Source organism: Asterias amurensis, chromosome 18, assembly GCF_032118995.1.
Source record: "Asterias amurensis chromosome 18, ASM3211899v1".
Taxonomy (NCBI): Eukaryota; Metazoa; Echinodermata; class Asteroidea; order Forcipulatida; family Asteriidae; genus Asterias; species Asterias amurensis.
In genome coordinates this window covers 14972170-14992140 of record NC_092665.1, presented here as the reverse complement: position 1 = coordinate 14992140, position 19971 = coordinate 14972170, and the positions used below count along the sequence as shown (strand labels likewise).

Genomic DNA, 19971 nt, shown 5'->3' with positions numbered 1-19971 from the left:
TCATAGAGCTATGAAATTTTTGCCTTGATAAAAACAGGATTACCAACCAAATTTTCACGTGATTTTCAGGATAAGCAAACAACAGCTGAACACCAGTAACAAGCAATATGCAATACATGGAAATTTGGTTGGTAATCCTGTTTTTATCAAGGAATAAATTTCATGCTAAGCAAATTTTTGTGCTAAGCAGCTCTATCCTGAAAATCACGTGAAAATTTGGTTGGTAATCCTTCTTATTCTTCAGACCATGCAAAGCTTCAAATACCATTTAAAAACATATACAATACAAATGTGACAAAATATCAATCAAAGACTAATAATAAGAGTACTTGTTTCTACAGGTACCTACCCTTCTTAGGGCCTTGAGTGCATCCATGGCGGTTTTATGTAGAGGACTCTCGAGCTTTGCCTGTTGTCTTATCGCCTGAAATAAAAACAGCACAGATTACAACAAAACTGACGAGGTATTCATCCAATAGTGAAATCATTTCCTAACCTGCCCAGCCTGCGACTAAAATTTCGTTGTGCAAAAAGCATTCAACCTCTCATGAAAATGCTCCATGCAGAAACGTCATATCTTGGCGCATACTTGTTGTTTTGGTTTTTAGGGGAGATTATTTTCAAATCATAAGTACTTTTTAGGAGGACTTTTTTGCACTGATACAACGGTTTTTGTTCATTTGTTTCCCTCCCTTGGTTAGGCACTCTTTTCTTTATGCAGCGCTCAATAAAGTCTTTGTATTGTTATTTTTATCTTAAGCCCCTAAGAAATGCATTTTCCCCCAGTTTTAATTCTTTTACCTCGAGAAGCAAGGGAAGTCTAGTTATTCTCTGGAACGGTAGCATAAGAAACGACTGGAGATCAAGACTACAGCATGCTGGGCTACTCTCAAGGAACCTTAACACCTCAACGAAGGACGGATTCTTCCTGCAAATCAACATAGGGACAAATGTTAGTAAAATTCCAGAATAACTGTCAGGTGCTTAAGGAAACAATATCTGAGACAAGCAGAGTATACTGTTCAAAACACTGAGACCCCACCGGCACTTTTCAGAACCAACACTCCCTCAAAAGAGATTTACACATGGTTGTACCCGCAAGTTTACTAATTATTTATAGTTTCTTCCTAATTATTTGTGGCAATGTCTTACTTGAGTTCCTCCAGAGTCTTGATTTGGTATTGGTTGTTGGCGCAGTACACGATGTAGGAATTAAAACCACCTTTGTCGAAGTGCTGCAAGAGAATGTCGCACATGTCGCTGATGATGATGTTGTCTTGTTGTCTGTCTTCAAGGTCCAACAGCAACCTGTTGGTAAACAAAGGAACGATGATTGTTTACACGAGTCTTGGTAAATAAACAAATGATGACTGTTGACATCCGCATACATTACTTCTGCCAATATTGAAAGGTTCGAAATAGGAGCACCTTAAAGTGGAATCCTATTTTTAATTTTTCACTTTTTTTTTTTCAATGAGATTGCCTAACATCACAAGGCAATACAGCCACTTCAATGTGAGTGCTACACTTAACTAATTTTGGCTATCAACCCTAATTCAACGACCACCAGGTGCACGTTGCCATCCACTCCTTGGGCTGAAACAGGTTACCCCTTTCACAGTCCGTAAGGATGTGGGCATGGGAATCATCCACTAGGAGCCACCCACTCCTTGGGCTGAAACAGGTTACCCCTTTCATAGTCCGTAAGGATGTGGGCATGGGTATCATCACCTCCCCAACTTTTTATGAAGCGTTTAAGGTTAAGTGTCTTGCTCAAGGACATAAGTGTTGTGACCGGGATTTGAACCCACACTCTGCTGCTGACAACACCAGAGCTTGGGTCCGGCAACGAGACCTGTGGTCAGCAATGCGCAGTGTTAGAACCGTACAATTCAAAGTAAAAAATACAATAAAAGCAGAGGCCCCTCTAAAAGTCGCTTGTTTGTCAGGAGAAGAAAAAATTCTCCTTTTTGCTCCCATTACTTTGATTTATTTGGCGATTGATACAAGAAAACAACATACACAAAGTCAAATATAAGATGCAAGTGTAAATGAGATGCGAGAAAATGTACCATTGAAAATGCCCTCAATTCAAGACAAAAAAAAATGTACATACTTTTCGCTAGCATCTCGGACACTCCTGATGTTAGAGAAAAGTCTGTGATGTTGGACCTTGTTGAGTAGACCCGTTGGTGGCTGGAGGGTGATGGCTTCCGAGAAGTGCTCAACGACAAGATTCAAACTACGTAGGTAAGACGCTTCAGATGTGATCACCTCAAACAGCGCCTGAAAAAATAATAATATAGTTTAAATAATTTCTGTTCTTTCTGGTAATAATAAAAATAATAACACCATACTGTCATAACTTCACAACAATTATACAAATGAAACTGATAATGTTTTGACCCAGGTTTTAAAATGTTCTGATTTTTCCGTCGGTTTGACAACTTGACGACAATTGTTCAGTAACTGAAGCGCATGAACTTTAGGACTAGGTTTTATTTGGGGAAGGAAAAAAAGAAAGATTGACAGGCCCATTTGTGATGCAATTAAGCAAATTGAGGCAATCATCATTTTTAATTTGATCATTCATTTGAAAAGGGCATAATCTACGCTTTCTTGCTGTTCAGACCCTATGTTGATGCCACTTTATTCATTGTTGGCCTGTTTTGTCTTGTTTCTTTCCGACAAAAATTTCGCATTTTGAAGTCAAATAGTCTAGAACTGACCTCTTGTAGTCTCTTTTCTTCAGGCGTCATCTGCTCCAGGAGCCCGCTGTTCATGACCTCCGGTAGCTCACTCCAGTACGACCTCCTCACTGCCCCAGACCCGGCACCCCTCTGAAGCAGACCATACGGCTTTGGAATCTCCACATCAGACCCGCTTCCCCCTGACCCTTCCCCGGTCGAACTCCCCAAACTTCCCGACTCATAAATCGCATTGTTTTGTAAGAGGTTCCCCGTGTCATAGAAGAGCTCTCCCGGAGGTTCATAGACTGGCTCCGCTGTCTGGTAGATGTCTTCGGGCTCGAAATTCTCGCCCGTCGGGAACTGCTTCTTCTTCTGCTCGTTCTTGAGTTCCTCCTCGCCAGTTTGGTAGTTGTAGATCTCCTGCTGCGGGTCCAGGACGTGGTACTCTGGGGCGTGGATTGGGTTCGGGAGGGACTGGCTGTTTCTCTTCTCTTTCTTGAGGGCTTCTTGCTTCTCCAGGAAGGTCGTCAGTGACTCTAGGGAGGAGATGTTCATGAGGCGGAGGTAGGAATCTCGGCTGCGGGCGTCTTCTTGATAAAGCTGGAATAGGGGCTCTGAGAAAATAAGCGTCAAAAATAGGGTCAAAGAAGAAATTTTATATGCATGGTTTGCTGACTTCAAGAACAAAATATTTCAAAACCATTCAATCGAATTCCTGAATGGCAAAATAATAAAATAAATAAAAAATAAATAAAGAGAAAATTTACCTTGAGTTACAAAACGAGATCGCTGCCGGGATATCTTGCAAAGTTGCTCTGTGATTTCTTCTTTGCTCTAGAAAATGGAGTCAAACATCAAAGTTTAATGAACATAAAAGTTCATCTTTAAGATATGTTTGATACTTGAAGAAAATTTATTGTTCATTGTGATAGTTCATAAAAGTCAATAATCAAATGTTTTGTTAGTGATCTCCTAAAACGGCATTTTGCCCGAGTTTGAAATAGTCATAAACGTTTAATCTCGCTTGTGCACACAAAACAAGTATGAGCTGCGATACAATATTTTTGCAGATCTGTTTTTGTTAAGATGTCACAAAAATGAGATTCTGGTAGATTCAACACAGCCCAGCATTCTTCTGAAGAGGATCAGAGCAAACTGATCGTAACATCGAGTTGTCAACCACCAGTTTCTTTCAGCACCAACACTACTCAAAAGATATCTTCACATGGTGTTACCGCAACTGTAAACCACACCAAGTTTGGTAACACAAATCCGAGAAAAATGAAATACTCGTTCGATAATATTTCAGTTTCAAACTCACCGGTATCGGAAGATTCTTGACGTGAGTCAAACTGTTCCTCTTGAGCTTTCTGTTGGGCTCGCTGAAAGGGCGTGGCACTTTGGGCGGCTTGAGTGCCCGAGAGGTTGGAAGGGGCGGGGCTGATCCAATTGATGCTCTCGGTGCATCGTAGAAGGAGGGAGGTCTCTCGTTAACCTCTTCACTACAGAAGGATGGAAGAAATTGAATCTTATTTTTTTGGTTTTTGTTTTAAAAAAAAAAGGAAAAAAAGGAAAACTACATGTAGGTGTTGCAAACTGCTTACCGACTACAGATGTCAGCATTGGGAATGGCCTCACGTTTGGACACTAGCAAAGTCCTTCTCAATGGCCAAATGACAACACAACACAAGCATTTGTTGAGTATAATTTGTTTTTTAACCCTTATAAAACACTGATGTGAATTTAGCACTGTATACTCAGTACTTTCCACCGAGTTTTGGGGAAAAAAGTCCACAGGCAAAATATATTATTTAATCTTCACACCAAGTTGTCTGGACTTATGATTGGAATGCCTGGCCCAGTGCCAAGCAATTGTTTTTTTATCCTACAGCCCGCAGTCCTTCTAAATCCTTCATTTCGGCAAGGTGAATGCAGAAGGATTTTTTTTAGGGTTAAAGGTTAAAGGTCAACTGTACCTCTTAGGTTGATAAGAGTCATCCTTCTCGCTTTCCTCGTTGGGATTGACAGTCCACGTGAAGGAGAAACCTGTACATAACAATAAAATTTTTAAAAAGGAGAAAAATTAAATTAGCAATCTTATCACGTCTGACTGATCCACTTGTTGGAGTACACTGCGGCAAGTCATTGATTCCTTACAAGAAATAAATTATAATAATAATAATATAGAATATTAAGCCACAGACTACTCTGGTGGGATTCGAACCCACTAACCAGATGTACTTCTGGTATGAATGGCTTTTGAAGAAAGGAGAAAGTCCACCTTACCACATATGAGCTGAAACCGCTTTCTGGAACGTCCCATGTTTGAACGTATCTAAGTATACAAAACCACACACTATGTAAATGTGCTAGTAGTCTAGAAAGTGTTGGTTTGAAAAAAACTTCAAAGTGTCAGGCCGTACTCCAACCACCAATCACCAGGCGACTCTCCAAATGTCCTCAACCACACATGTACAAATCGGATGCTTTAAAACATCAGTGATGCTTGGTACCAGACAGGTTTGTTTAACATTTCCAATTTCGAATGAACTGGTGGTTGAAAGCAACTGAGCATGGACAATATTTGAAAAACTGCACAATCGTTTAAGCTAAAACTCCTTTGATTGATCTCTTCAAACTGTGCTATAAATCTTCATTGTATATTGGGTGAGAGACTGTCTACATCTCATCTGAATTTAGGAACTGACCAATAGCTGCACCTTAATGCATGTAACCTGAGGCATGATTGGCTAATGCTGCACCTTAATGCATGTTACATGAGACATGATTAGCCAATGTTGCCACTACACCAAACTTCCTGCTCATGTGATTGGCTGGGTGTGACTTCACTTCAATGTGATTGGTCAAAAAGTGACTCTCCCTGTTTGATTGTGATGGAACATTCTGTACATGATGTAATCTCTTTATTGGCTTTACTCCATGACAACTTTTTCAACCTACAATGTACTGTTTCTGTACTACACTCTTCTACCTCTATACAATCATATGTGCTTACCAACTACCCCAAAAAAGGCATCAAGAAAATCAAACATTTTGAGAATTACTTTTTTTGTGTGTAAATAAAATGTTGGTATAAATTGTTATCTCCAAAAATGTTATTTAAAACTTGAATTGAAAGTCCCCATTATACAATGTTTATTGTTTGTGTGTTATGCTGTTGAATGTTTTTTTTCTTTTTTCTTATTATACAGATTTAACAAAACCGAACGCTAAGCAAACAAAGCATTTTTTTTTAAACACTTTTTGGTTTCAGAACAGGTACTTTCAATTTGGAAAATGCTGACAGGGAATTCACAAATTGCTCCAACCCATACATGTAGGAGCGACTTGTTATTCGCAACAAAGTAAAGTAAAATAAACAACCACCCAAACCATCTCCAACCAACAACTTCCTTTTCCAGGGTGGGCCCAGGATGTAGTTTTGTTTTCATTTTGGATCGTACAGTGGCAATGGTTGGCAAGGCACAAACACAAAGCAAGACAGACTTAATTTGTGATAGCTGGGTTGGTCGAGCGCCGGCACAGTAGTCTGGAGGTTGCAGGTTTACATCAAAATGACTCCTTCAAAGACATAGATCTTTCATTGTACATGCCATGTAGCATGACCTACATGTACGTCCTGCATGTATCTTAATCTTGTGCAATTTTTGTTGTTTTCTAAACACACTTCTTGTACCGAAAATGTAGACACACATCACAGCATTCTCCGTTCACAGTAGTCGGCTAACCGAATGCCACTTAAAAAACCTGAGGAAAAGCTGATTTTGGTTGTTACATGTACAACCAAAATTAAGGACAATGTGTCTACATCCAACTGAAAACTGTGTATGGTTTTACACTATATTCTCCTGACTAACACAGCAGACTAAGCCCCAAATTTCCAAAGGTTTGTTATTTCATGTTTATGGTTGATCACGTGAAAAAAACATTAACACTGTCTACAACTAATTTGTCAGGTCTACAAATTCTAAATACAACGTAGTACCTTTAAGATTGGCGGTAAGCAATAATTGACAGCTTTACTGTAGCAGCCCTGGGTGGATTTCACAAAGAGTTAGTTCTAGTCTTATCTTGAGGTATGACCATTTACTCGTCCTAACTTAGGACTATCAATGCAATTTGTATATCTTCTAGGACTAGTCCTAAGTAACTCTTTGTGAAATCGACCCCTGCTCTCAAAGTTGTATTAGGAAGGCTATACACTTTGGCAGGGTGACAGTCAGAACAGAAGGTTGCTGCACCAAAAAGATGAATCTGTATTTTAAATGTATATATTCTGCTGTCAAGGTTCTATAATAATCTCTGGCGGCGTGTCAGTTCTAAAAATGTGAATTCATATCGGAACTGAGAGTGGCATCATTTCCTACTTCCATGGTGACTGTACTAAACTGCACCCACTGTGTTACAGGGGTGATTCCCTCCATCATGCCACTTCCTATTCAAAACGACATTAGTTGCAGACAAATTCAGGACTTCTAAATCAATAATAAATGCCTGCAGGGTTCTTCTTAATAATGCACAACTCAGCGTATTTTGGACCAGTTTGCGTGAATTACGTCCAATACGTACACATTTGGGCCTACATTGGTGAATGTACCATTGAACTGCACCCACTGTGTTACAGGGTGATTCCCTCCATCATGCCACTTCCTATTCAAAACGACACTAGTTGCAGACGAATTCAGGGCTTCTAAATCAATAACAATTGCAGGGTTCTTACTATAGATGCATGATCGCCACATAGCGTATTGGGCTAATATGCATGAATTGCATGCCCATACACACAAATTTCAGCCGATATGCTCCCACCACCAATCGTTTTGGTAACATACAGGTATAGATCAAGTAATATAAACCACAACTTCAGATCAAATTCACAAAAAAAACCATCAAGATAAAACATGAATACTGTACAACATTCTGGATGGTTTTTACGAAGGGTTTTGTTAATGTTGTACTTTTTACTTTATTGCCTATTGTGATTATATTTTTAGAACTTATATTTTTACCATTGTTAAATGACCCTTTCAGCTTCTGCTACTGGTCATTTTGTTTTTAAATAAAAGTATGTAGATACCAATAAAAAATAAAAAATAAAAAAAATAAATAAAAAATAAACACAGCAGGCTTTTAAAACCAAGATAAACTCCAAGTAGAAAACATTCCAATGACACAAAGGCACTAAAATAACTTTTGAGGAAATCCTCAGAAATCACACGCCTGCAGTTTACATCAGTGTTTTTTTACTCAAGATGAACACAGCTCAATCATTCAGTGGCTAACTGACAGCTTTAAAGAGGCTTACAACAACAAGGAATAAGACATAGAACAACAACAAAAACCGATGGATGGATCAAGTCAAATCTAATACATAGACAGAACAACAATAAGACAACATTGTGGGGAAATCTCTTGTTCAAAACAAATGAGGATTATATATCAAAAGCCAGTAGAGGACAAAACAGAAATGAAAGTTGCATGTTGAGTCATAACGGTAATACCAACAGACATCTTTGCCGTGTAAAATTTTTCTTCAGAACTTGTATTAATTGCTGTTTATTCTTCTACTGAAATGAAATGTCATTGGCGATTGTTTCCAAAACTTACCAAAGGATCTCATCCTGTCAGATGTAAACACTTAACTTCCAGAAATATTCCCTCGGAAATGTTCAATTCATCAAGCCAAACAACAATAACAACAACAGTACGTATGGTTTGCATCCATCGAACAGTTTGTGGTGCTTGGACAATCTGTGAATTGTTCAACTTCTTTTCACAATTGCTGAAGACAGGATATGACATCATGTACGTATATTTGTAAAAACCGATTTGGCATAATTCATTTTCAATGTGTTTTTTTTTTATAACACTGTAGGCAGTGCGGTTCATATAATCACCCTTATTGTAAAATCAAAAACACTGGATTACTCTTGTGAGTCATGCAGCCTGTGCAGTGAACCGAATTGTGATGATACCGAACATTACTATAAAATCATGATTCATGGGTCGTAAAAATGTGCTAAATTGTTGATTACAGCACCAAAGATAGACATAATAGGAAGAAACTAAAAATATATAGTAAACTTGCGGGTTCAACCAATGTGTAAATCTCTTTTGTGTGAGTGTTGGCTCTGAAAAGAGTCGGTGTGGTCTTGATGTTTCAAACTCTATACTCTGCTCGTCTTTAGGAAAACATAGACAGGTAATTTGTGATGTATAAAAAAATGCCATGCATGTAGAGTCTCAGGCCTCGAAATAACCTACGGCACCCAAAGCAATTGCTGTGATGCCCTGTGCTATTTACTGTGGTGCCCTTTACAAAGTTCCAATACAATTTTTTTTGTCTCCAAAAGTGCCCCTTACATGACAACTCTTCACAAAAATGTAAAAATTCACATTTAAGGGAAACACTTGATTTGATAAACTTTTGATATTGGGGCAAGCATATCCCCAAACTAAGTTGTTACTGCCACTTGGGAGGTGGGGGGGGGGGGTGTCTTCAAATGCAATTTATTTGACTTTGTCAATTTTTCAGATAGAAATATTTCTCTGGAGGATTGGGGCTGGCGTGAACTTTATAATGCGTCATATTTCATAGGAAGAGGAACCTTGACACATATTGACTTTAAAATCTCCAGTCTACTCAGATGCACCACTTGTTGTAGAGCTAGTTGGATATTTCCATGTCAAACTCTTATGTCACGTAACGTTTGTTCCTTCCTGACACGCTGTACAGCCTGAGCTAGACAGTTACTGTCAATGCAATTGAGCTAGACAGTTACTGTCGATGCAATGACTACATGTACAACTAACGTACACGTACAGTATACGTGCATCAATGCTTTGCATCGTACACGTACCGACCAAGTCAGAACTGTCGGCTCTCGTTATAAAGAGCACTGTTGTTAAGAAGACGTTCCATTGTTAATTTTTGTATGTTTTCCCTAATTGTTACTTTGCTTATTTGATCTTTCATATTATGTTTTAGTGTGTGTCTGGTATCGCTCAGCTTGATGTTGGGCCCTGATATTCATTTAACCATTGTACCTTGCAATTTGCTTATTGAGCTCAGCTCCGTGACACACTATTACAATTTATATACAGACAGTTTACTGTTGCTTCCTCCAAACAACATGTATTTTATGACACAATAACATCCAAAGAGTGTCAGAACAAAACCACATAGGTCAAAGGTCACAATGGATAACACCTCTGTGTTACCTTTTGTACACAATGATGACTACCTACCGGAAATGACCAAGCACAATTGACAATCAAAACTGTGGTTTGTATGAGTTTATGAGCAATCAGAGAGCCAGACATTGTTTGAAATCTCCTGAACTTGGCATCAGTTATGAGTCAGTGTAGGGAAGTATATAGCATAATTATTGTACGCAGGTGAAAACTCATCCTAAACTACATCAGGAAAGTGCGTACCGGATTCTCTGATAACAACAATTTATTTGTTTGTGTGAGATACTTGTGTTTTTTTTATTGACCTGGATAATTCATTGAAGGTCATGATTTACAATTTAACTTTGAATAAACAAAGTTGATTTGCTTTTTAAGGAAAGAGTGTATTTTGGATTGATTTTTTTTTTTTATAGATGTGGTATTTATTTTGATGTGGTAAAAACAGTACACAGTCAACCCTCCCTGAGTCTGACCATTCAAACTAGGCATGAAGTTTTTTTTAAATAGCTGTGATGACAGCCTTCAACGTGATGTCAAGTGGTGAATTCATGTACACAGTACACAGTCAACCCTCCTACTGTCAAACCATTTAATATCATCCATTGAGGTTTTGAATGATAGATCAACTAAGCCAGCTTAAAGATATGATACCATGTGGTGAACCATCTTATGGAATTTATTTCAAATGGCAATAATTTCATTAAAAAAAATCTTAAAGCCTCACCATCTTCTTTCACGCCATCTTCATGGAAACTGTTCAAGACGCCGATGTAGTCCGCTGACGTACTCGAGACGGGTCTGTGATAATCAGTTGAAGCACAAGACACTGGCCGGTCATAATCAGTGGACACACTGGACGCCGGGCGGCCGTGCTCGGAGCTCTTTCTTCGGATTCTAAGATAGTTCCTTAGATCCGACTGAACACTGGAGGATTCCTTGGAGACTCGTGGACTGGACTCGGCGGACCAGCCATCGTCCGATTGCTCGCATGAGGTGTTTGAGTCCCTCTTGTCAACTTTTTGATGGTTGGAGTCCGGGAGGTTTGGAATGACATCAAGGAAGTCACAGCTGGAATCACTATCCTCAGTAAGAGTTCCTTGCGAGTGTTCGCTGCGGTCGTTGTTGTGGGACACGGAATGATTCGACTCAACAGAGCTGCTGTTCCTGAGGAATAGCGGCATGTGGAACTCAAAAGCCTTCCGTCTGTGTTCCTTTTCCGACCCGTGGAGCGTTCGCGACCTCATCACTTGCATCTCGATCTCGACCGGAGCTTTATCCCGCTCCTCCTCCTCCAAGTTATCCTCATTGCCTTCCTCCTGAGGTCCTGGAAGACGTTGAGATCCTTGAGGCAGTTGGACATCCTCATAGCTATCTCGCCGTCCGCTGCGACAAGCTGCCAAGTTCGAATAAATACATTCATCTTCACCATCCCCTTCGACAACATCCTCAAGTTCTTGTCTTAAGTTCTCCTCCTTGCTGGTTCCACCGCCATCCTCCTCATTGTCTGTAGATAGTGGCAGCGGTGGGATATCGATAGAATGGTTTTTTGAGGGTACTGGGACGTTGACATAGGCTTCGTCATCGGACGACGAAAATTCCTCATCATCGTCAACGGAGACATTATCTATAAGAGAAGAAATGGTACTGCCAGCGGAACTCGCCTGCGAGAGTCGGTTACTTACAGCCGTGGGAGAGAGGACATCTTTGGAGGGCTGTGAGAAAACACACAAAATATGCAATAAGCCCCTGGAATCCCTTGACTATCTGGAAGACTGTGTGATTCTATTTCCTCTCGGTATATGGCAAGTATATTGAGATAAGCATTGGCAGTTGTCAACTAGCAGGGTTTTATTATAACATCCAAGATGGACTTTTACACACTTGAGGGCTTTAAGGCTGGGGGGGGGGGGGGATAAAAAAGTTGAATTTCTTTTTTTCAAGGCCAAAAAAAACCCCCGGAATTCATCACATCCCTGCTACATGTACATGTACATGGAGGTTTATAGAGCCTTGGCATACCTCTACGACAGCGTCTTGTCTTTCCAATCCTCCTAGCTTGGCTGGGGCTGACTCATGCTGCCATTTTCTACTGTAGGTGCCGCTGTAACGGTTTGTATCTCTCCTGACAGCCAGTCGCTGACGCCTGATTGAGAACCCAAAACAACAGAGTTAGTAATAAGTACATTGCGACACTTGTGGTTTACACATTTCAATATGCGTTACGCACTGTGTACAGACCACTATTTTGCACATCCTGCAGCGCACTTGCCCCTTTTCCATTTTGGGGGTCAAAACATGCACAAAAGGATTGTACAAGTGTTTACACGCACATTGGTGCGTAAACACATGTACCATCCTTGTGTGCACTTTTTGACCCCTAAAATGGAAGTGCGTGCAAGTGCGCTGCGCCTTGTGCAATGGGTCTACACTCATATTAGCACTTTCCGAAGTCCTGAGAAAACAACACACACAACCATACTACTTGGGTGACAACCTGTGACATTCTAGAGCAGGTGTCTTACTACTGCACCAAAGAGCTTACCCAGTAGCAAGAGGCAGTTTGATTAAAAAAAAACAAGCTGACAGCAGCCAATCTCATAAACACTGGTTTAATGTCTATGATTATGAATTGAACAAATCAAGAAATTTGGATTCAGTAAACTAGACGACAATACTTATTCTATAGTCATTGTGAAATCAGAGGTTAGCTTGGTAGGACTCGAGCCCACAACCTTGTGATTGCAAGTCCTGCATTCTAACCACTGGACCACGATTGGGTGGGTCAACATACATGTAAAATCCATTCATGATTCCGAAAGGCCACTCAAAGGGAAGGTACACGTTTGGTAATTACCCAAAACAAATGTTAACTTAAAAACTGACTTGGTAACGAGCATTGGAGAACTGTTGATAGTATAAAACATTGTGGGAAACGTCTTTCTCTGAAGTAACGTAGTTTTTGAGAAAGAGGTAATTTCACACTAAAATAATAAAAGACTTCTAGCTAGAAGTCGTTTATTCCTATCTGAAAGCACACAAATTTATCCAACAAGGGTGTTTTTTCTGTCATCATTTTCTCGCAACTTCGATGACCGATTGAGCCCAAATTATCACAGGCTTGTTATTTTATGCTTATGATGGGATACACCAAGTGAGAACACTGGTCTTTGACAATTAAAAAGCGTGTACAATAACAATACACAGCACAGGAAGCTTCAATTATCACCAATTTGGCAACCTATACTCATCCGAAGTAGAGCTAACTGATGAGCCCCTCTGATACCTGACAATTCTAAACATCCCTCCGATAACGACTAATTGCTCATTCAAGATTAACCAATCAGTTTCAAATTTAAATGTCAAACAGGAGACCTTAGCGGTTACATAATTAAGCCGCCCCTTAAAATAGCATATTTTTTTTCCAGATGTGATGTTGTTCCAAGATGGGACAGATGCTCTTTAAAGCATGTGGCTGACATGGGTACAATATGACAGACCTGTATCTGAACTTTGTCGAGGCATGAAGCAGGGTCCAGGGGTGGATTTCACAAAGAGTTAGGACTAGTCTTATCGCGAGTAAGGACGAGTTAAGGACTACATGTAGCCATACATTTTTTATATCTCTTACGACTAATCCTAAGTTAGGGCTAGTCCTAACTCTTTGTGAAATCAACCCCAGGTCTTGGAGTTGAGGGGAAAATTCACAAGACCCAAGGGGTAATGTTTTTTTACTGGACCAGAATTTTGTTTACAAGATCCGAATCAAATTGAGAAAAACTCCAGAACAAATTATTTTTTTTTAACCTAAAACCAGGAAAAACGAAAATAGTTCAGGAACTGGTAAATGTTATTGCAACGACAGCAACTGGCGACAGAATTCATGGAAACCGATCCACATTGTGCTACATATTCCTCAACAGTCAAATATTCATCCAAAGAAAGCGTCCAATTTGAAATGATCGTGTCCTGAGTGTACTCACCGAGATACGTTGCAAAGCATGTCAGTCACTTCACTTTCTGAAGTGGAATCTGAAAGCGATGGAAAAGAAGAAAAAACATTAATAACAAAAATTTTTTGTTTTACAAGCAGTGAATTGTAACATACACACCAAATTTTCATGTAGTGGCTTTGACGTGAATTTGACGTCACAACTGTTTTCGCAGTGATATTCGCAAGAGAGTTGAGCACAATTATTCATATATGTTGTTCATATTATTTGAATATGTGACGTCAACATTCGTATCGCTTTCGCATTTGCAGGAAGTATGAACGAGGCTTTACTGTCGGCGGACAAGTCTATCAAGTAATGAATGCAAGAAGAACACACTCAACCCTCTTACTATCTGACCATTCAATATCAACCTCATTGTGGTGTTGAACTAAAGATGCACAATGCAGCACTGGTGTCACTGTCAAGTGCTGTACAAAGTTGTACACGATCAGGGCCCAACTTGAAGCACAGAATCGGCGCTTACCGAAGCAGGGAATTCTGTGCTTACGGTAAGCGTGTTTCACGGGCTAGCGGCGAATTTTGGCTTCTGCGCGTGCGTACTCCACTTTATTAGGCATTCTACGCTTACAAGGCTAGCGCAGAAATTTGGCGCTTGCACGTAAGCGGGGAATCGTGATTGTAAGCGAAGAATTCGGCGGTAAGCAGAGCCATGAAATTGGGCCGTGTTCTGTGCAGAGTTGCGCCTCCAAACACAACCCATACAGTGGTTTCAACTGAATCCGAATCCCTCAGTTACCCCCCAAACTGTTTGTCATGACTGGACGTCCTGGAAAAAGAGACTTTACAGAGCTACGGGGCAGTCGCAGTGCTACGGCCATTACGTTATTACACCACCCCAAACTTCATGCTAACCTTGTGTGCTGTATAGTCTCATGTGTCATTGTCCATTTAGTTTCTAAAAATACTCGACACTCGGCAGTGAGGGATAAATCTGTCTCAGTCCATCTTGTTTTTAATCTGGTCATTGAAATGATTTTCAAAGGGCAGATGACCCCATAGAAGACACGATTTATGTCAACAACTTTCAGTGAAAGGTTGAAAATTTATCACATACATGTATAACAGTAGATTTTCTGGAATGCTTTGTAATAAGACCATATAAAAATGACGTGCTCTCTCCCTACAATTATAACAAATACAAATTAAAACCTTCTGACTAAAGTATTTAAAGACTTGAATTTGTCTACGGCCACGGTGGTAAGTGTAACTTGTCTTGTTTGTCACCATTACTGCATTGAATGTGGATTTTAAAAAATATGCGAAAATACAAGGAGTTTTTCAAGTGATCTCATTCAACACTCAATGTTCAGCGCCATTTTCGGGCCAACAATATTTTTTTGTTTACAATTAGGGAGATTTTTTTTTTTCACCAAACCAATCTTAATCATCCGAAAGACACCCCACAGGAAAGTAAAAACTGTACAACTTTCAGACGAGAGGTAAGCCCCGTTCATACTTCCTGCGAATGCGAATGCGATACAAATTTTGATGTCACAAATTTACAACGAAAAAATAAGCATTAGTTGAAATGTGCTACACACCTACGAAACATTCGCTGCAAAAAATGTGTATCGCATTTCGCAGGAAGTATAAACTAGGCTGTAGGCTCGACTTGATTCATCCCAAAACCCAGCAAAGACAAAACCCTATTGTCGTACACTTACCATTTACAGTACACAAAGTTTTAAACAATAGCTGGGTGTGTACACATTCACAACAAAAGATTTCCTCAAGCTCAGCCACTAGCTGCAAGACTTTTCAACAATGGACATCCTCAAACAACAGTTCCCAAAAGCTCTAAAGGTATCTCTCATGGAATCCCTCCTCATTTACAAACTTCCTTTCTCTGCGATCTGTCCACTTCGCTGTCCGAGATATTATAACTTACGACCCCCCCAATCAGCCAAGCTGTATTATTTCTGATTGCTGAGACTGAGTCATCCCTTTATACAAGTGGCCAGGTCTAAATAAAGACACCCCTCCCAATGTACATCACATGCATGTGGAAATTAAGTCGACTCATTATTGGGTAAGACTAGTAGCGTGCGTAGGAACGAGGGAGTGTTCCTGTGTAAAAACATGCACCGCCTGAACACGTCGTAAGGTTCGGTTTTAAATAAAAATGTGACAGTGTTTTCCTTCAGGACATTGATGTAAATGAATCGACAACAAAATATGCTGTGTAATGTATTGTTTTTGATTGATTCACTGTTAGGTCTGTTTGGTTTGATATGAAACAAATTTCTCAGCTCATTTATGTGAAAAGCTGGGCCCAATTTCATAAAGATGTTAGGCACAATTGCTAAGCAAAATTTGAGTGGGGCACCAGTCGATACAATATAAACTTCATAGAATTTGAGCTGGTAACCAGTTTCTGCTAAGCATGTTTTTTTTTTTTTTGATCAGTAGGATTTTGAACTTGGGCCCTGTTACAAACATAAAGTGGTGTTTAGCAAATTTAAAATGCATGTAACAATTATAAGCGTTTAACCCACACCACCTCAGGCCTGTATGCTTCGTTTTTGAAAGGGCAAGGGCACCAAGGCATTTACTCTTTGACAAAGGGCACCCTATGAGGAAATTGTAAATTTCTACTGGAGCATTTCAAGGGCACCAAGGCAATGGCAAGGGGCAACGGAGGCAATCGCCTTCGTTGCCTCCGTGAAGTATCAGGCCTGCCACCTTACCCTGCACTACATTACACTGTATAACACACAAGGACACTGACTCGCAAAAGTGGTGCAACTAAGACAATTGTGATGATGATGTCAGGGCACATAATAATGGCTCTGCTTGCTGCAAGCAAAGAATCATCATAGTTCACGGGTTAGCAAGGGTACATCCTGTCACTAGGCATTCTTTGCTTACACAGCTAGCGCAGAAATGTGGTGCTTGCACAGTACAATGCAGGGCAGACAATGGGGATCATTAGTGCAGCATTTGGCGGTAAGCAGAGCCATGAAATTGGGCCCAGGTGAATTGAGTCCAAATTTTAGTTACATTTCAGTCATTATCAATACTACCGGATCTATTTTGTACACACCTGTATTTGACGGCTCTTCATTCTCTCTGATGTTCGTATCCTCAACCTCTTCCGACTTCCCATTCTCGGTTTCGACCGCCTCTGTACTCCTCTCTGTAAGACTGAACTCATCGACGTTCGCTTCTTCAATCTCTTCTGACTTCCCGGTTTCGACCACCTCACTACTTCTCCCTGTAAGGCTGAACGCATCGTTGTTCCCTTCTTCAATCTCTTCCGACTTCCCGTCCTCAGTTTCGACTACTTCTGTAATCCTCCTTGTAAGGCTGACCGGATCGATGAACTTTGGGAGAAAGACCTCGTAACTGCCCGGGTGCGTCTTACTACGTTCCTTTCTCAGATTCTCCGGAGGCATGTCTAGGGCGTCCGTGTGTTTGCCGACTGACAACTCCTCGTCTGGCAGTTGTTGCTGCGTTGAGACGTCAGCGATGGAATGTGTTTCCAAGATGGCAGTGTTTGTTGTTCCTGACTGATCACTTAAGATTACATCTGTTCCTTCCGGGTGGTGAGTCGTTTCCTCGTATCTTAAGGCATCTGTTTCACTGAGCGATTCATTTACTGATTCAAGATCAATGTCTCTCGGGGAGACCGGCCCGTTATGGTAGCCTGCAACTAGATCAGTACTTTCTTGAGGTGGTGCGGCCGGTTGTTTTTGCTGGCCGAAATGACTGTTTTCCTCGACTTTGGATGCCAGCTTTTGATTTAGGCTATCTGACCCCATACTCTGACTCCTGTCAGGGGTTATTCCTGGCCTCTTTTGCTGGTCGACTGGCTTGTAATTATTAGCTGGGAAATTTTGTTGGCCTTCATGGTCCTTACTTTTCTCCATGAGTGTAGCTGGCCTAGTTTTACGGCCACCTGACTCTATGCCTTTCCTCTTCCCCCGTAGAGCGACTGGTTTTGGTGGTAGATTAAACATTGGAGTGACATTTCTGTACGCGTTGACCCCGAATGATTGCTTGGGTTTAGTAAGTTCTAACGCATTCTCCTCTTTGTCCGCAGACACTGTACTAGTTTCCTTCTCTTGCTTCATGACTCTCGGCTTCGGCAATTGGGGACGCAGTTTGTTATTTAATAAGGTACTTCTTGGTGAAACAGCCTCATGTGATGCACTTGGATTGGGAATAACAACATCCTCGTAGTCAAAATCTCGGGACGATGACCTAACGAATGAATTCTCCCTATCCTCAGAAGTACTGGGCGAGATCGGGGGAGGCCGCGGGGAGAGTTCTAGGGTACTATTTGGTGAATCGGGTTCCACCGATGGAGTAGCACCGGGTAGGACGACGTCCGTGTCGACAGACTCCATCCCAGAGATCTTCTCTGAGGAATCTTCACCTTCAGTAAGAACAGGAGACGGAGAACACAGAGGGGGAATTCGAACGCTGGACTGAGGAGAATCGAAGAAGCAATCTGAAGACATTGACGACACAGAGATCATATCATCTTCAAGAGGAGCTTTCTTATAGAGTAAACCATCTAGTGGTACATTGACATACGAGTGTAACCGACTGAGACCTCTCAAGTTAATATCCGAACCGTCCGTGTTTTTTGGCGCACCCTCGCCGTAATCTGATTGGGAGCAAGTCCTTGATCTGGGCTCACTTATTTGCGAGTCTCTGGTTCGAGTCTCTTCCTCGATCAGTTTCTCAAAAATGGCTGCCCTCTCTCGGACTTTTACATGCCGAGCCTTGGCAGACTTTCTCTTTAGACTGTTTGTGGCCGTGTCGCTAATTTCACCCACAAGCTGTACCTCACTCCGAGGACTGTGGGCAAGATTAGAACTTTGGGGCGGATCGGGTTTGTCAACAGACTGCTTCTGATCCATCTGAGGTAATGGTTTTGAGTCGTCCACTTCAACAGTGGACAATGCTGTCTCAGAGCGTTCCTCAGGGCTCACTGTTTGGTCCACGTTTTTCTTGTCTGTAACAAGGGAAAGACCATCTGGATAGATACAGGGTAGAGACTTTCGTGGAGCGGGAACCGGCCGCTTGAATAGTTTTCTCTCAGGACTCTCCTCCCTCTGTTGTGTCGGTGACACACTGACACTTTGAGACCTCACTTTCACTTCGGCTTCAACTTCCTGAAGTTTTCGCCTCGCAAATAAATTCTCTGAGCTCGGGGATCGTTTATACATCAGATGTGGTGGTTTGGGCGGTAGCTTTGGTGGTGGTGCTCTCGTTAGAGGCCTTTTAGGACTGGACTGAAGTTTAGCCGGTGGCACCGGTCGTGTCAGACGTTTATCTGGACAAAGACAGGATGTCAGGTTACTGTTTGTTATGCATTCCTTTTGATTGCGATCTCCGTTGGCCACCGTTTCCTGGAGTGGGAGGGTCGAGTCATCCTTGTTGACATCCTTTGGGCTCAGAAGCTTTCCTGGGTCCATGGACTGGACGACGTCATTGCTGTTGATTTTATCCTCCTCAGTACGGTGCTCCTGCGCTGGGTCATCACCTGCCATCATGTCTGTTGCTGGCCTCCTTGGTGCCAGACCATCTTGAGGAGGTAAGTTACCTTCTTCCATACCATCTTGTATTACTGTTGGGGCGAGGTTGCTTGGCTGCGCGGCAGGCGTTTTCATCACAGCCACGCTCTGTGCCATAGTGTCGCATTCTGGGGAATGAAATAAAACGAGGATTAGAATACCAGTCCTTGTGTAAACAACATTCACAAAAGCAGGCCTGGAGTTCCATCTTTGAGAGGGCAGGGCACTGTTCTCGGCCCCGTTTTGCCAAAGGTTAAACTGTATGCAATACTCAATGATTGTGCGGACGCATGTCAACTAATATAGATTTTACAACGAGTAGGGCCTATCATGCATACACATGTATGGTTAATATACATTGTGTACAAATGAGAAACAATGTTCCAGCACATGTAGCTATTGATTCTATCGCATCAATTAATGTCACATGTCATACACATTTACGTGAGTCAATTCATTTACTAATGTATGCGTGTCTACAGTGTAAATAAAAGCAAGCAGTTCAAATATTGAACAATGTAGAGTGCA

At 41.2% G+C, this 19971-nt stretch overlaps 1 protein-coding gene across 3 annotated transcripts in view; it reads right to left on the bottom strand.

The window, feature by feature from the left end:
• The window catches only part of LOC139951101 (uncharacterized), a 43214-nt gene that overhangs the window by 7132 nt on the left and 16111 nt on the right, over nucleotides 1–19971 (bottom strand). For all 3 annotated transcript variants that reach the window (XM_071949927.1, XM_071949928.1, XM_071949929.1), the window contains exons 2-13: nucleotides 16962–19571; nucleotides 13886–13934; nucleotides 11925–12048; nucleotides 10630–11617; nucleotides 4667–4736; nucleotides 4012–4192; nucleotides 3458–3524; nucleotides 2730–3304; nucleotides 2117–2286; nucleotides 1153–1308; nucleotides 802–928; nucleotides 350–424 (exon numbers count right to left, since the gene is read on the bottom strand). In XM_071949927.1, coding sequence (XP_071806028.1) covers nucleotides 350–424; nucleotides 802–928; nucleotides 1153–1308; nucleotides 2117–2286; nucleotides 2730–3304; nucleotides 3458–3524; nucleotides 4012–4192; nucleotides 4667–4736; nucleotides 10630–11617; nucleotides 11925–12048; nucleotides 13886–13934; nucleotides 16962–19560 — 5181 coding nt within the window. In that variant the 5' untranslated portion in view covers nucleotides 19561–19571. The remainder of the gene's footprint in view (nucleotides 1–349; nucleotides 425–801; nucleotides 929–1152; nucleotides 1309–2116; nucleotides 2287–2729; nucleotides 3305–3457; nucleotides 3525–4011; nucleotides 4193–4666; nucleotides 4737–10629; nucleotides 11618–11924; nucleotides 12049–13885; nucleotides 13935–16961; nucleotides 19572–19971) is intronic.